This window comes from Syngnathus scovelli, chromosome 9, assembly GCF_024217435.2.
Source record: "Syngnathus scovelli strain Florida chromosome 9, RoL_Ssco_1.2, whole genome shotgun sequence".
In the NCBI taxonomy this organism is placed as follows: domain Eukaryota; kingdom Metazoa; phylum Chordata; class Actinopteri; order Syngnathiformes; family Syngnathidae; genus Syngnathus; species Syngnathus scovelli.
The window spans coordinates 10,678,598-10,694,528 of NC_090855.1; the positions used below are offsets into that span (position 1 = coordinate 10,678,598).

General features: G+C 43.2%; 1 protein-coding gene across 5 annotated transcripts in view; it reads right to left on the reverse strand.

Moving 5' to 3' along the window:
• Positions 1 to 15,931, reverse strand: part of LOC125975260 (mannosyl-oligosaccharide 1,2-alpha-mannosidase IC) — a 66,455-nt gene that overhangs the window by 31,599 nt on the left and 18,925 nt on the right. For 3 of the 5 annotated variants that reach the window (XM_049730562.2, XM_049730560.2, XM_049730563.1), the window contains one exon: positions 170 to 266. In XM_049730562.2, coding sequence (XP_049586519.1) covers positions 170 to 266 — 97 coding nt within the window. Of the gene's footprint in view, positions 1 to 169; positions 269 to 4,862; positions 4,869 to 13,802; positions 13,984 to 15,931 lie in introns of those variants that run through there. The other 2 variants (XM_049730564.2, XM_068651872.1) reach the window with 2 other exon arrangements.

Here is a 15,931-nt window from a genome sequence, read left to right on the forward strand (position 1 = left end):
AACCACCCCTTCCAGTTAAGATCCGTTTTCAAAATGGTGTGCTTTTATGATACTAAAGATCAGTATTGTCAGTCAGTCCCATTGAATTGCTGCGACATGACCAAATGAGGAATAATCTTTGAAAAGGGCATTCAGCCATTGGAAAAATAAATAAATAAATCAGACTTACCAAACATGTTGCCAATATGCCCATTCTTCGTTAAAGGCCGAAGCTCATTCTTGCCCCAGGCATACTGCTTGTAGTTGTCCCAGGCAAACTTCATCATCTGCAAAACAAAGCCACACACACACACACGCACACACATGGCGTCAGTGGACTGACGGAGCGGCCATGTAATTAAATTTGTCGAGCTCCAGGCGACTGGAATGATAGTTTATTGATCAGCATGGCAGAGGACAAGCGTGCAATTATGCCGCATTCCGAAAGAAAGTAGGGCTGACGTTCGTCCTGCAGCCATTGAAAACTTCACAAGAAATCATAAGATTAAAGGCAACATTTAATTGGCTCATACAAGATGGGAGCAGATTTTCTTGAACAGTTTCTCATCTTGGAAAATGATATAATCGCTGATGCCAGTCATCATCGATGCGGCCGATGTATGACATTTCCATGTGCTAATTGAGAAGAACTGCGTGAATGTTTCACGGTTTGTCACTTTAATTAAAACATCACGTTATGAACAACACCCTGGAGTGGATTGGCAGTCAATCTGGATTGGCTGTCATTGAGTTTGGCATGATCACTAGTCAGTCTGGACTGGGGCTGCGTCAATTTGAGTTGGTATTTGAAAAAAATTACAAATATCGGGGACGATCTTCGGTGAGGCTGATAATCGGTTTATCACGAAACGAATTTTCTTTAATCGTCAAGATGGATTGTTGAAGGCAATGCCTCCTTAACAAGTTAATTCATACAAAGTATATAGAATGCCAATAAACTCAATGCATCAAACTTTGTCATACCATATTGAAACAAATCGTAATGGCATTAAATCAAACTGAATCGAATCGTTCCACTTTAAAAGAAACTGAATTGTATCAGAAAAAAAAATATCACAATCACAAAAAATTTGGCGACCCTAACAACGCAGTGGGGGACTTGAAATCGTACTTGAAACCATCAACTTTCATTTCCAGTTCATGATGATCTTAGGGAAACTTGTTAAAAAATGTAACGCTTATTCTCTTTTCATTTTCCTAATCACACAAACTAACAAATAGACTGTGATGAAACCACAACCTCCGAACCTCATCTGCGGGAGATGCCAGATGGGGACAAAAGAGTGTGACAGCGTCCCGACGCGACATTGCGCAATCAAAGAACACTACAATGTCAGAGTTTCCTTTTGATATTCTCAGCCTGTCTTCAAGCCTTCCGTCAGCTCCAAAAACACAAAGTGATTAGAAATAAATCTTGTTCTTTTTTTTCAAAGGCGCTACAGAGTCTATGTCACAGTGAAAACTGAAGCGGCAAATTCAAATTAAAAACCTGACTGAATATAAAAAGACAGAAATGAATCTGGATCGTTCAAGTGTAAATTTGGAATAGTCCCGAGTCCATTCTGAATTGGTCACCGGACATTCAAAGCGGGAATCAAGTGTTAAACGTTTCATCTTGTACCGCTCCATTTTGATCCACCAATGAATTCCAGATATGAGCGTCGGAATGTTTTTGGTATTCCGCGAACGTTGGGTTAGAAGGGACACGGCAGGCGGGCGCATTTATCTCAGCGTTGGTCCTCTCCTATTCCGCCAAAGTCAGCGAGGATCCCGAGTTCCATTTTAAGGAAACATCACAGCCACTCTGGTCAGAAAGTGTCATGTCCTCCAATCCTTCATCTTCTACTTTGCCAACTTTCATCCTGGCACACCTTCAACTCTGAAAAACTTCACAGCACCCAAAGAATCAACAATCGCTGCATTGATTTTCCTCCGGCTACCCGATGGCAACACTTTCTATAGTGGAATATTCCATTGAGGATTCCTGTTAGGTTAGGACGCAAAAAATGCATCAAATCATAACAGGCCTTGATAAATCTCATATGTTTTGCTGCTCTAACAGCCTGGATGATTCACATTCTCTGCTCCTCACTAATGACCAAAGCAATCAGTGTGGGAATCTGTGGCGGTTTACAGTCAACTCGATAGTGACAGCTGAGCTCCCACACATTCGCTCTCGCATACTCCCAGGAGAGGTAAATTACTACAGTCTGCATTTTTCTTGACAACTAATTAACGCATATCTTGGTTGCTTGCAACCAAACGAAGGAGTTTATCAGCGTTACAGCGAGAGCTATGTACAGTATAGTATATCGCCAATCAATCCAGAAGGGTCACTAATCTGGGGGAGTGGTTGCCAATGAGTCTGGATTGCTTGGCTGTCGATATGGAATCGCCACCAGTCTGGATCGGTTGCCAGTCAATCCTGGAATCTTTCAATGGGACTGGAATGGATTCAGAAATGGTCGACAGTCAGTGGATAGGTCACAAGTTTATTTGGATACGAGAAAAAAAAATAGCCGAGTGATAACATAAATCACTGAGAACATAACTCGGTAAATCAGGTTGTAGAGGTTCAAGGCATCACTTGATGCCCAGGAGACATGAGCATTCCATTGAGTCGTTGACTTCCAGGGTCATCTTGTACAAGGAGGGTGGGGGGGGCTCGCATGAATATTTATAAAGCCCTCATAACACTTCTTGACACTCGTCGGAACATTCCATAATGCGCTTGTTATGTTTGCTTCAAGCTAGGCAGGCCTTCCTTTCATCCGATGGTGGATGGCGAGACTATAAATCATGCTGCGGTCCTGTCAAAATAGTTCTGCCGGAAGGAAACAATCAGCTTCGTCCAACGAGTTCAGATATGAACTCACCCAACCCCTGTAGGTTTTCGATCCCAAGACCCGGACCTGACCTTGTATTTCCTACCTGATCTAAACACAACAGCAATGCTCGGAGGCCATTCTGACTCAGCAGCAGTAAACTCACTAGCCCAAATCTTATCGCACCTTTTAGCCCCTTTCACTCTTTCCAACATATTCAGCGGGATTACATGGTGCCCCCAAGCCATGTGCTCACTCTTTGCAGTCCATCGCTCTGAAATATATATATTGTATTTCTTTCTTCAATTTTTATTTGCTTTCAAGTGCAAATAGAGTGTTCGCTCGGTATATCGTGGTTCACCTACCAAAGGTGGCAAAGTGTTTGATATAAAGACACTTCGACCAAAAAACAAACTGTAGCACATACTACCCGGCGAAAACGTGGGTCAGGTAGTCACAAAATATGGAGTTGTTTTTCTAAATTTCTCAACAAACTATGTCCTTTTGTTTGAAGGATCTAAAAACAACAAAAACAAATCTAAAGTCTAATTCAATAATAGAGTCGGTTGCATGCACAGATAAGCAGAAATATCCTCCCGGAGGAACCTTCTTCTTACATTTATTATCGCCTTCAGAAGGCATGAATATAAAACTAGTAGATTACATCAGGGTTTTTGTTTTTTTTTGTTTTTTTTTGCTGAGCTGTGCGGAGGCAGGTGGAAGAAAGTTTCCTTAAATTTCCTTTTTCTCACATTAGAGACGGCAGAGGACATCAGTCATCCTGTCGGGGCTGTTTGACAGCACCGTTCCGTCACTTTAATGAAACTCGCAAAGTCCAAAGTCGGGGAAAAGAGACCTTTTTCTTTGGGATGCTGGGGAAATGGACTTGCTGCCCTTGATTGTCTACAAAGTTTGCACAGAGCAGAGCAGGCGTCAATCAAAAACAAGGGGGACTGATCTATACTCTCTAAAAACTGATTCTTGAGATCAGCGAGCATCCAGTTACACTTGAACCGGAAAATCTAAGCAACAGCGTTGTGTTTTATTTCTAATCCTAGAATTGAGTGGCATCGCTTTAATTGAAGCTCCCTCTTGTCAAGGTTAACATCTTCAAATGCTTTTGCTTTTTTTCTGCATGGAGGGATTTGAGAGATACCAAGGTAATACTTGATTGGATGCTAATTCAGCTAATGAAAAGGTGTCTCAGTTTTTAGGGATGGAACTTTTGATTTAAGATCGTCAGGCTGGGAAAATGTCACTGAAAAGAAAAGCAGAAAAATCACAACTTTTATAGCATAGATTGCATTTTGAGTTCTCCCAGCAGATGCTAAATCCGTTTGGCGACTAGGAAAAGCTTCCCTGTACCTGAGATTCAATCCATTTTAGCCACTAAAATGCATCCTGGGAGCAGCAGCGAATGAGTTAGAGATTGCCGGCTCTTGCTTTCTCGGGCAACGCCATTAAAGAAGATCCACAGAGACAAGCAGAGGGGTCTTGCCTTTCCGTTTTTCGCACGACAATTCTTTGAGTGTTTTCACTTTGTCCTGCTTTCTGTTGCCTTTTGTCCTTGTTGCACTTGTTCGCATTTCCTTGGGATTCCCCTGACATTCCCACCTCAGCTTCCATTTCTTTCGCACTTGTTCAATCTTCAGTTGGTCAGTTTCTTCTGTAGGCCTAATAGTCTAAAATACAAAACACCTATCAGAGGTGAAAATGGAAGAAAGTGCTGGTGAAATGTTGCAGCTCAGTGGCCTAGTAGTAGAGTGTCCGCCCTGAGACTGGAAGGTTGTAGGTTCAAACCCCGGCCTGGTCATACCAAAGACTATAAAAATGGGACCTGTTGCCTCCCTGCTTGGCACTCAGCATTAAGGGTTGGAATTGGGGGGTTAGATCACCAAATGATTCCCGAGCGCGGCACCGCTGCTGCTCACTGCTCCCCTCTCCCCCAGGGGATGGATCAAAATCACATGGGGATGGGTTAAATGCAGAGGACAAATTTCACCACACCCAGATTGTGTGTGACGATGATCATTGGGACTTTAACTTTCTACTCTTGTGTAAGGAGTTTCACAAGCTGGAGATCTATCTCCTTAAGGATCTATCTCCTTAAGGATAAGTTGAGGTCATCCGTGACAACGTTTGGACAATTATATCTTTCCTCCCTTCAGCCAGATAAGAACTGACCTCAATTCAATTATATGAACCAAAACACGACCAATTCCAACATTCTATCCCATTTAGAGTCTAGAAAGACTGTCGCCTGTCCCAGCTGGCTTTGGACCCCTCCACTATTCCACCACCAATCACTCATTAAGGGTCTGAGAATGGTCAATAAGGCATCCCAGCTAAATTTTAAATTTTCACCATGGTATAATCACAACCTATCGGTGTTCAGATATGAAAAATTATACCCTGTTAACTAAGTGAACCACTACACTACCTATTCCATTATCCTTCATCAATCTTCATTCCAGTTAAGTATCTCGGAGAGGATCTGGAGTTCCAATTGGCAGCCTCCTTTGATCCCTATACCCAGAGATGACAGCCAGTTGGGGATTGGGACAGGGATCTCATTCAAAGTCAACTATGTGAACAACTACACGTTGAATATCTAGTATATATTCACTGGTAATCCATGTGTATATTTATAAAGAATGAAAATGCTAATTCCAAAATATAATGTGATTGCATCAGACGTTTTGAATGACTCAAGCTTGCAAGATCTCCACTGTCGCCTTCTTCTTCTCACACTTGGAAAATTGTTGATTTTAATATTGGAGGCATCCGTCATCCTTTCATGCCGGCGTTGTATTCCTGCAAAATACTGATAAGCCCAGTGAAAAAAAAAATTATCATCTCCATCAATGCGCCGATTGTGATTAGGTCTACAGGACGACGCAGTACAGTTCCGAGGGAGAAAGAATGAAGCATTACGGAAAATGGATGGCAGAGTGTTATCCATCTTCGGGAAAATGAATAAATTGCTCGAGATTTATGGCTTGGCTCTGTTTGTACGAACTCCAGAATGTTCCCAAGGGTCATGCATGTGAATGTGGGTGATACATTACATAGTAAAGATATCACTTCACTGGACTCACTATTAGGTACACTTGCAGTTCTGACTTAATCGTCAGAATCTTTTTGTGCCTCATGTAGCCAAATAATACAAAATTGCATAAAGCATCTTTTCTCTCTTATAATCAACATTTAAAGGATCATCTATGCTTAAACTCACCGGCACAAAACTCTTCCGTTAATGTTTGGCTAGCCGAGGCGTGCCGGGGCCTCCCATGTTTATCAGCCGCCATCATGGGTCGATAGGGAACATGACGGGCCACGCGCTGGCAGATACGGCGCGTCTCACTGACCGCGTATTGATTGCGGCTAAAAATCCCACCCTAATCTAGACCTGATCGATGGAGCGTTTTTAGCCCCAAGGCCTCATGACGTGCTGTTGTTTTTAACAGATGGCATTTGAAACTCTTAAGTTTGGAGCTCAAACATCTGTCCCCTGCTTTCCTCTTTTAAAGAACAATTTTGTCACCCGTCTGTCTATCTTACCTGCTTCCAATTAAAGCGAGTGAGTCAATTCTTTTTTTCCCAATATCCTGAGAGACCCAGAAATCATCATCAAACCTTTAGCTGTTTTCGTTCTCACAAGCTCCGCCCCCAGTCATCATGCTAATAAAAGTTATGTCTTCTTTACAGCAGCATAACAATGCTAGATTGGGGTTATGTCTTCACATATAACTTCATAACGGGAAGTTCATCGTTCGCACAAATAAAGCTTAACCTGCAGATTACAATGCCTTTTTGATAGCATTAAAATGTCGCAGTTAGCATGAATGTGCTCATAAAGCAGAAATTTGATTCAAGGTGGATGTTTAGTTCCAGAGCGAGCGAGTTAACTTTTGCGACAGTTTCTCGATGGATTTCTTTGTCCAATGTTCCCTTTTGTGTTCTTGTCGCGCCCTTGGTGAAAATCCTTCAGACGCTTTAAGAAAGTTTGTTTAGTGCAACTTAAAAACTTGCACAAGCACATAGATGGGAAAAAAAAATCTCAATTTTTACCCTGCAGAGTTGTCCTTGGCAAGATGAGAAAGGCTCTATCCTTAACCTCAACCAAGGACAGCAGAACTCTGCAGTCCAATGACGAATAATCACCACATCGAAAGAGAAAGTCTACAAAATCGATCAAGGTTTCAGTGCTAGCTTGGGCACATAGTCGGTCGTCCAAATGTACTTTTCACATAATTCATGCATTCACGCTATCTCCAGAATTTCATGGAATTAATTGACAGAAGCAATCCAGCTTAGACTTCATGAAAGCAAAACAACCTCAAAGCTCTGCGCCCCCATACTGACTTTTCAAAGACATGCCGTGACACGAGTTTGCATATTAAATATATGCGGAAACGGCATTCTTGGCATGTTTAGGCGGACGGCAGGAAGAAAGACGGCACGTTGCGGCTTATCCATAAAGGCAAATGTGACGTTTTAGTGGCGGTCGTTTTTAAAGAACCTCGCGTACGCATGTACGGCGCCACCGCCTCCATCCTTGGCTCTGATTAGCAAACACCTCGAACCATTGTCCCTTTAGCGTCGTAAACGCCGCCAGATAAATGTCTCGCACCCGCAACACATTTCATCCCTTTAATGCTCTTCGCCGTACCCTTGGGTGTACACATACGTTTGCTTTTTATGGCCGGTGAGAGGTGACAGGAAGGGCTTAAACTCGTCCCCCTGTTACTGAAAGGGAGGGGGGGTCACCCCAGCCACTTTAGATAGCTTGCTCAGGGGTCATAAAAGAGGAAAGATGCCGGAGTGGCTCAGCGGCTTGTAAAATAACATTGGTCTATAATGGCGGGAAAATAACACGCTTCTTGCTAATAGCTTTGTGTGCTTTTCTAGCATAAAAGCAGACACAAGCTTGCTTGTAAATATGATGAGTCATCAAAGTCATTTTTTTTTTCGTAATTGAGCATGGTTGTGGTTCAAATGTGGTACAAAATCTCAAGGACACGAGGTCTAGCCTAAGAGCCACCAAAAAAGTGAAAGAAACGCTTTTCAACACAGGAAGCCCGCTATTTCGGTATCAAGCGACAGTTTTGTGACGGTTGTTGATGGTTTGTTGTTCTTCATCATCTTGGCAAGTATCATGTTCCATTTCCTGGGCGCATTGCACCTTCAAGCTGCCAAAAACGAGATGTGGCCATCACTTGCGGAGAAATGTCAGCAAAATTCGATGACCTCTCCATGGACACAGCCAACAGACACGCGTGATCTATGGAAAGCTACAGGACTGTTGCCACGGTAACCACATCACCAAGAAATTGCGATATGGATGGGTCCCTATTTGAGTCCCGGAGAATGGATTAAATGATCTACTTGCTGCTCTTCCACAAACAATATTGGCAACAACCACTGTCCTAAAAGCTTCTTTGCCATCGAGCAAGTTGGGAAAAAAATGCTACCACACTTGAAGCTGGGTGTCAGCATTAAAACACATGCAGTGAATACAAAAGAGAGCCATTGGTATTTACGACCTGTGACAGCACGCTGCTTTTTACCGCCCTGGTGATTCCACCTTCGGGATGGAGAGGGCCCACATGACATGTCAGTCATCCAACCACCATATTGATCACCCCCCCTGAGGTAAACGTGCACGGCCTTCTCCCTCGCTGTCCAACCACACGCACAGGACCAAATCTGAAGCCTTTTCAATGCCATCCCGTGACACGGGTGCCGTCTACCGTACCAAAACACAGCCCACCCACCAGGCTGATCCTATTACGAACTGCATGGGTTCTTGACCCCTGCCAGCCCCGACACAGCATTATTTCCGCTTTCATCAGTCAGAGCAGCAACGCAAGGACGACAAGCTCCTTCAAGACTCACCAGAACAAAAAGCACGCACGCAATCCATTCCGGCGCTGCGTGAGGCGGCGAGAAAAAAAACTTGTGAGCGTCAGATGTTCATTAGGAACCTCAGTGGTGCAACAAATCAGGTCAGCGGGCTGCTTTTTCTGCTCGTTATGGCCATCCCAAACACAGAGAGCTCATTCATCATGGGGCCACCCCGGTGGGTAGACACACTGTGATGTTAATGTGATCCCAAAACCCTCACCAAAAAACACACCGGTAAACAAGAAGGTGGCCAGACAAGGTCAAGTTGATGTCTTTGTTTTGTTGTGAAATCCATTGCAGAAGATTTTCTATACGTGTACAAATCGGTACAGGAAACAGATGGATGCAACATTTGGGGGTAAATTAAACGATTTTCTAAATCAAATATTCCAAAGAACACAGTGATGCAAAAGAACGATTTGGCTCGTGAAATACATTGGCCTCATCTCCGTGGGTGAGGACAGCCAACTTTTCCTTGGATGTGCAAATTCCAAAAGGTGAAGCTCACTTTTTGGCAAGTATAATAAATCTCCATTGTTCTCGGGAGAGGTCGAGGTAGGACTTATCAAGACCAAAACAATAATGCCGTTGCGGCTCCTGGCGTGATATTGACATGTATTATTAAAAGGGACAGGAATTCTTACAGACTGACTAGATTGGTAATTAAAGAAGGAAAAGCCCTTCAGGAGAAGATTAGCGGCAAATTTCTTCAGGTGACGGAGCGTTCCCTTAACATGGAGTATAAAGAGAGGACGAGCCGCTAATGAGTCTGGCGGCCAAATGATTCCCAATTTGTTCTGGTTGGAAAGTTTATTCACCTGTGGTGGTTGTGCACTCACATCCCGGGTCAAAATCATTTTCAACAGTAAAAGGGTTAGAGAAACATTTTGGCCAAGTAAGACAAAGGCAATTACAGTGGCCGCTAATTACTGAAGGATTGGCGAAGGGGGGGGCTCAGTGGCTGTGCATGGGGAAACACGGACACACCCGGGAAATTTATTCGGCACCTTCCTCAGCAGCTGTTTTTTGCCGAAAACACTGAGCTCGGTTTAATAAGGCAAACTTTCCAGGTGACAAAATGGAGGGGCGTCGGAGATAAGCGATAATTGGCGGACACGCTTGCGCGCCTCCTTGTTTGCGAGGCGGTGGAACCGGAATTAGTTTTGGGAGTCAAAGCTTTGTTGAGGAAGTGAAAACATGTCGCAAGGCGCTCGAGCATCCGAAATCCTTTTGGGGCTAAGAATTGCAGGTTAGCTCCTGATACCATTGCGAAATTTTTGCTAACAATAATGTCTCGATAAAACGGCCATGGTAGTTCTTACTATAAAGTGGTGCCTTCAGATACTAGTTTATTTCATTCCGTGACCACACTCGTAACACAAAACAATCGCATTTCAAATCATCTTCCCCCAATGAAATGAATCAAATACAATTAAACCGTTCCAGCACCCCCCGCAAAAAAAGGAAATACCGCTCATGTAACACTGTGCTTAAATATTAATAACATAGAATAGAATGTAAATAATTGTCCAGCATGTGCAGCATTATTTAATGCTTCAAGTCAATTTATTGTGCTGCTCCTCCCAGTTTTCCCACCTTGGCCACCAGGAGGTAGTATAATATAATCACACCCATGGAAGAGTCACCACCGCAGCTGCAGAAGCACTAGTTGTTTTGCTCCACCATTTGTGTTCAAACATCCCTTAAGGGTAATAACACTGTGACTATCAATGCTAATCATTAGCCTGTCAATTGCATTTTTCATTATGTGTTAGCATAAAGCTAACTGCGGCATTCTTACGGCAAACCTGTTTGGTTATTTTGAATACACAACCTGCAGGTGTGTTTATTTTGTCTCGTTTGACATTAAGACTCTTTTTCTATCCCTTGTAGTTTGGAATCGCTGCCTTGAACACCATGTAATCATCCTGCCTGTTGATGCCAATGACTCCCAGTGCAAAACATGTTAAACTCACACTCCTACCCACACGGATTAGCAAACACACACACAGACTCAGTCGGGCAAAAAAAAGCCCTCCAGTCAGACAAAGTGGTGTCGCATATCGACTCGGGTAAAAGAAAGGACGCCGGCGGGCCGCTTTGGCTTATTAACAGGCAGCGCGGCGTTCATCAAGGAGGCGTCAGATTGCGTAACACCCCTTTTCAGGTTGGTTTCCACGTGAAAGTCGTCGCAGGCCGAAGGACAAAAAAAGGGGACTGTCGTCAGTGATCGATTGCAGGATGCATTAATCCACTGAAGAGCAACAGCAATGTGAAAATGACAAAACATTTACTTCGTGGTTCAGCAAAATGTTGGAATACGACCTTAAAAAATGGCTTGCACTAACTACTCAATCATTTGGTTGTCGTCGTGTCTAGAGCCGAGTCCAGACATTCATTGTGTTGTTTTAGCCTCGATGCCATTTCAAGAACCTGCTAAATGTAACGAGAGGGGGTTAAGCGAGTTTTTAATTCTTTGTCACCTCGGGCAAAACAATTATGTTGATGAATATTGAACAGCTGACCTGCCTCTATCTTCTTTTCATAGAGAAATTATGCATGCACACCTCTAAATTAAATACACAATGTTTTTTTTTTCACTGTAGTAAAGGAACTTGCTAAATTTCTCCATTTTAACACAGTGAATTAAGGACGCCTGAAGTAAGTTCACGTATATGCAGCATCAATTAAAAAAAAAAAAAAAAAAACTTTGGCAGTCTTAGGATGCTAAAAAGTCCACTAGCAGTTTTTCATTGGTCGCTGGCTAAAACATTTGCTGAACAAGTGATTATAAATATGAGCGAGGCCATGAATCTAAATAGTTAAACTTGCTGCTTTGTGTTTTCTACACACGTCAGCATTTCTGCCGGGGCAGAGATCTTCTTCACTCAGACTCGGTGAAAAGTTTGGAGCGTGAATCTGGACGTCTCCAAAGAGATCCAGTGGTGTTCGCTTGGTTCAGTGCATGAGAGGAGGCGAGCGTTGTGACAGGACGACTCACGGCCGCTTCAATTCCCCGAGCATCTGACACTTCCTGGTCACGCTTGAGCAACTGATAAGTAAAATCTATTTTTGTTATTACCAGTGAGAAAATTAAATTAGCACATTGAGAACACACAAAGGATTTGCGTTGGACCTCGGCGCTTCAGTGCGAGCATCAGTAGCAACAGTGCACGCCATTAAAGTGCCAAAATATACGAGGAGCGCCTCAAGGCCTGAAGCACTTGACCGAGACGACCCCCGCCGCACATCATCGTGATGGAAATCTGTATGGCGGACGCAAAGCGGATTGCCACCCCGCGGGATGCTTTATTCCCTCCATTAAATCTGGATAATCCCACATTCTCGGCTCACGGCTATCGCCTCACCTCCTTTGCTGCCCCTCCGAGATCTATTAAGCCCATCCCCCGCTTGACGTATGAATCAATTCATAATCTACCCACCTTCTGTCGAAAAGCACTTCTTCTTGATCTGCCAAACTATATAGCGCCAACTACTGCAGAGGAGGAATTACCCGATGTCAGAGGTTTATTTTTTGCCTTAAGTATCACCGGTTGGTATCGTCATCCTTCACAAGTACCCGATACCGTTATTGGACAACACCAGCTTGTTGATTTACGGCGTCAGGCAGTTACGATTCTTGTCCGTTTACCTTAAAGCTCTGTGTGTGAACATTTGTGAAATACTCTTTGTCATAATGGGATGGGATGTGATGGCAGCAGAGCATCACCAGAGACACACGGGAGTCATTCACCCCGCGGCGACCTTCTTAGTGAGGATGAAAAGGGAGGTCAAGGGGGGACAAGTGTAATAAAGCGGAAGGGCGGCTTAAGAGACAATAAAAGTGTGGCTTGATGAAAATGTCACAAGTGGGCGAGAGAGTGGGGGGGGGGGCACACGTGAAATGGCGAGCTGGGAGGATTTAAGGAAATATGGAGAGAGAGTTGTGAATAAGGGCAGTGTGACATCCTCATACACACAAACACGCGTGCACCAGATGGGCCCATGCGGATTAAAAGCAGGGCGATTGCTCCTCGGCGAGCAGCATGTGAATCAAGCCAGCACAAGCTTTTGTTTTGACCGCCACCATCGCAAAACTATGCCGAAATGTTGCTACAGTGCCGACACATGAACATTGTGTCACATGATTACGAGCTGACACACCCGACAGGCGGCTATATTCGACTGCTTTACGCAACAGTTATTTAAAAACACAAACCTGCCACAACACAGACTTACGGGCGTATCCTCTGTGAAAAATGCCTCATATTAATTCGTCTTAACACGTCGCTTCCGGTAGTTGTGAAACTCTTCATTGTATGTGTATGGAGGACTGTATTATACTGTCCCCCAGTGGCAAAGTCACACACAACAGAAAGAGCCCCAATAAATTAACTTTGCTGCACAAACCAACTAATTGTTAATGTTTAATTTAATAATGCTGTGACTAGTATAGAGTGCTAGTGTAAACTCGAAACATTGATCTGTCATGTGATCACAAACACGCAAGTCTTTAACAATGACTCAGAGCACAGCATTCAAAAAACAAAATGAGCATGCTGCTCCACCACACTTAAAGATGAAAAATGAATTTACCTGGTGAAGCGTCACAGAGGTAGTCATGGCGGCAGCAGCAAATGGAAGAGAAAGAAGAAGACAAAACGCGAGTTAGCATGTTTATTATTATTTCTATTATGCAAGGTAGCAGTTATGAGTAATAAATGGCAAGTGATCTCATAATTTTCAAATACACGGTATGGAGTGCAATGTTTTTTTACTGTATGGATTATTTCAAGAAACACAAAATGTGAACATCTTCCTAACCAAAATGCAACCAACGTTCAGCTTCATAAAACCTCAAATTGATAAACATTGATAACAAACCACTTGGGCACACTCCACAAATGAATCACTTTTTTTCATCAATGGATTTTCTTCTGGCCGAAGGCTCATGGCGCATCCACTTGATTAACTTTTACTACTATCCCGATGATTCGCCACAATTACAACAAAAACAAAGAGTAATGACATAAAAAGCCATTTTTCTCCGACGGGCACGCTCGCGCTGACCTTTCGGCGGCTATTTTGGTCCGTCCGGTAAAACGCACACAGGCGGGGCATTCTCTTGCTTTTGCTGGCCGCACGTAGTGGACCGTATGAAAGCTGTTTGGAATTTACAGTCCAGAGGGGCGCCGAGTAAACAGAGCCAGTTTGTAAAGTCAACACGGACGAACGAGCGCAAGACAGATGACGGGAAAACAGTCTCAGTGCATTCGTGTCCTCAAAAGGCGGCCGTGTTGACGCACATGAGTAATAAGACAAACATGAGTTGAGAAATAACTTCTGCTACATAAACAACACGTTTTTTTTATTATTATTTCTAGTCATCAAATGCCATTGTGAAAAGTGTCAGTTATAATAACTGGGAGTGAATTATTGCATCACATTGAGAAACAGGGGCTAAGAAGTTTTATGTGAAGATGATTGATGAGATGTGAACGCACGTGCATCTTCCCTCTTCAGCTTCATCTAGCTTGTCTGAACTTTTAGGTGACCACAATAAAAAAAAAAAAAAAGGCACACTTTAATAAAACTCTGGCACGTGATCAGATCCCCAAAAGTGTCTGGATCTTTGGTAACCACATTTCCAACATATGTGGGGAGAAAAAAAATGCGAGTCATCTCTCTGGAATGCACAGAACAAAAGAAGGCAGGAAAGCGAAAAGAAGTGCCGTCAAGGCCGCTTTAGCTCCGCACAAACATGCAGAGACATCACGTTACGCATCGGCTTTTGATAACACCCTCTTAACACAAATGAGCGACTGTGCTGTTGCTTCCGAACACATTTCTGACTGTGGGGCACTTTCAAATCAAAACAGCACTGAATGGGAACAGCAGAGAGAATGTATGCAATAAATCCAAAACGGTGCTAATTCTCAAGACGCTAAGTCAAGTCGCGGGGGAGGCGAGTGGGAGTTGGCGTACAATAAATGAGCTCCCTTTTGGAATTGCCCTAATCTCATTTGCAACGTGCACGCCAACACGCCGGGCTTTTAAACGGAGAAAGATAAGCCTCGACAGTGCAAACAATGATGAAACATGCATCCGCTCATCGCTCATGTCGAACTACCTCCTGGTGACCCCTGATGTTTTTACCCCGGGGGGAGCAAAAAAAAAAAAAAAAAAAAAAACTGCTCGGTAAATAGACAAAGTGAACTTCTAAATCATTTTATTAACCATATCCTCCTCAGTGTACGAAACAACAAGGAAAACCTTCGTTGTTTATTATTAGGACAAACATTGAGAAAATAGATTAACATGCAAACAATGTATGACTCTGTATTCACTTGAAAATACACACTGGAAAGGAATTAAATCCAACTATTGGACCAAAAAGACAAATATCATTGAAAAACACCAATTCAAACAAGTACTTCCTTCCAGTGATCCACTTAAAAGGAAATATTTTCACACCTATTACACCTTGAACTGTGTATTGATCATTTAACACCTACCTTTCCCATAATAAATAGGTACTATAAACACACACACGCACACACACATACAGAGGTAGGCTGACTAAGCTTATTAACGAGTCCAATAAGCTGATGAAGGCTGTCTAAATCATGAGTTACCGAGCACCTTTGCAGAATGGCGCTTTAATTGATCCAATAAGACCATTAAGAGTTGATGCGAGCCGCACAAAAACAAAAAGCAAATGCCCGGCCTGCGCCTCCTCGGTCAGCCTCCATCAATAACGTAAAAGGGGGACACGTTGCTATTTAGACAAATGAGTCGATTAAAGGCTGTTACAAAGCGCACACGGAGGGAGTTTTTGGCAAGCTAAAAAGTGAAGCCGACTCTCAAAAGTTATGAGAGTTACGTTATGGGCGGTGTTGATAAAATCTCTGTCATGCTCAAGCACAGCCCATTTTTTATGTAAACTGAGGTGTCCAAAGTTTGCCTTCACTAAAGTATTGACTGGATGAGCACCCTTATTTTTAGAATCTCTTGGGCCATGCAACGACGTGTCAGTTGGGATCTCCGATTTGACACCAGTGCTATAGAAGAACACTCGGGAGCATAAAAAATAAATCGGATTCTTGTTGAAACAGACAGAAAGCCCTCGGAAAAAGACAGGTTTGGACAGGGCTGTGATCCCAGGAACTTGTCCAAAAAACAACATCAAAATAAGCAAA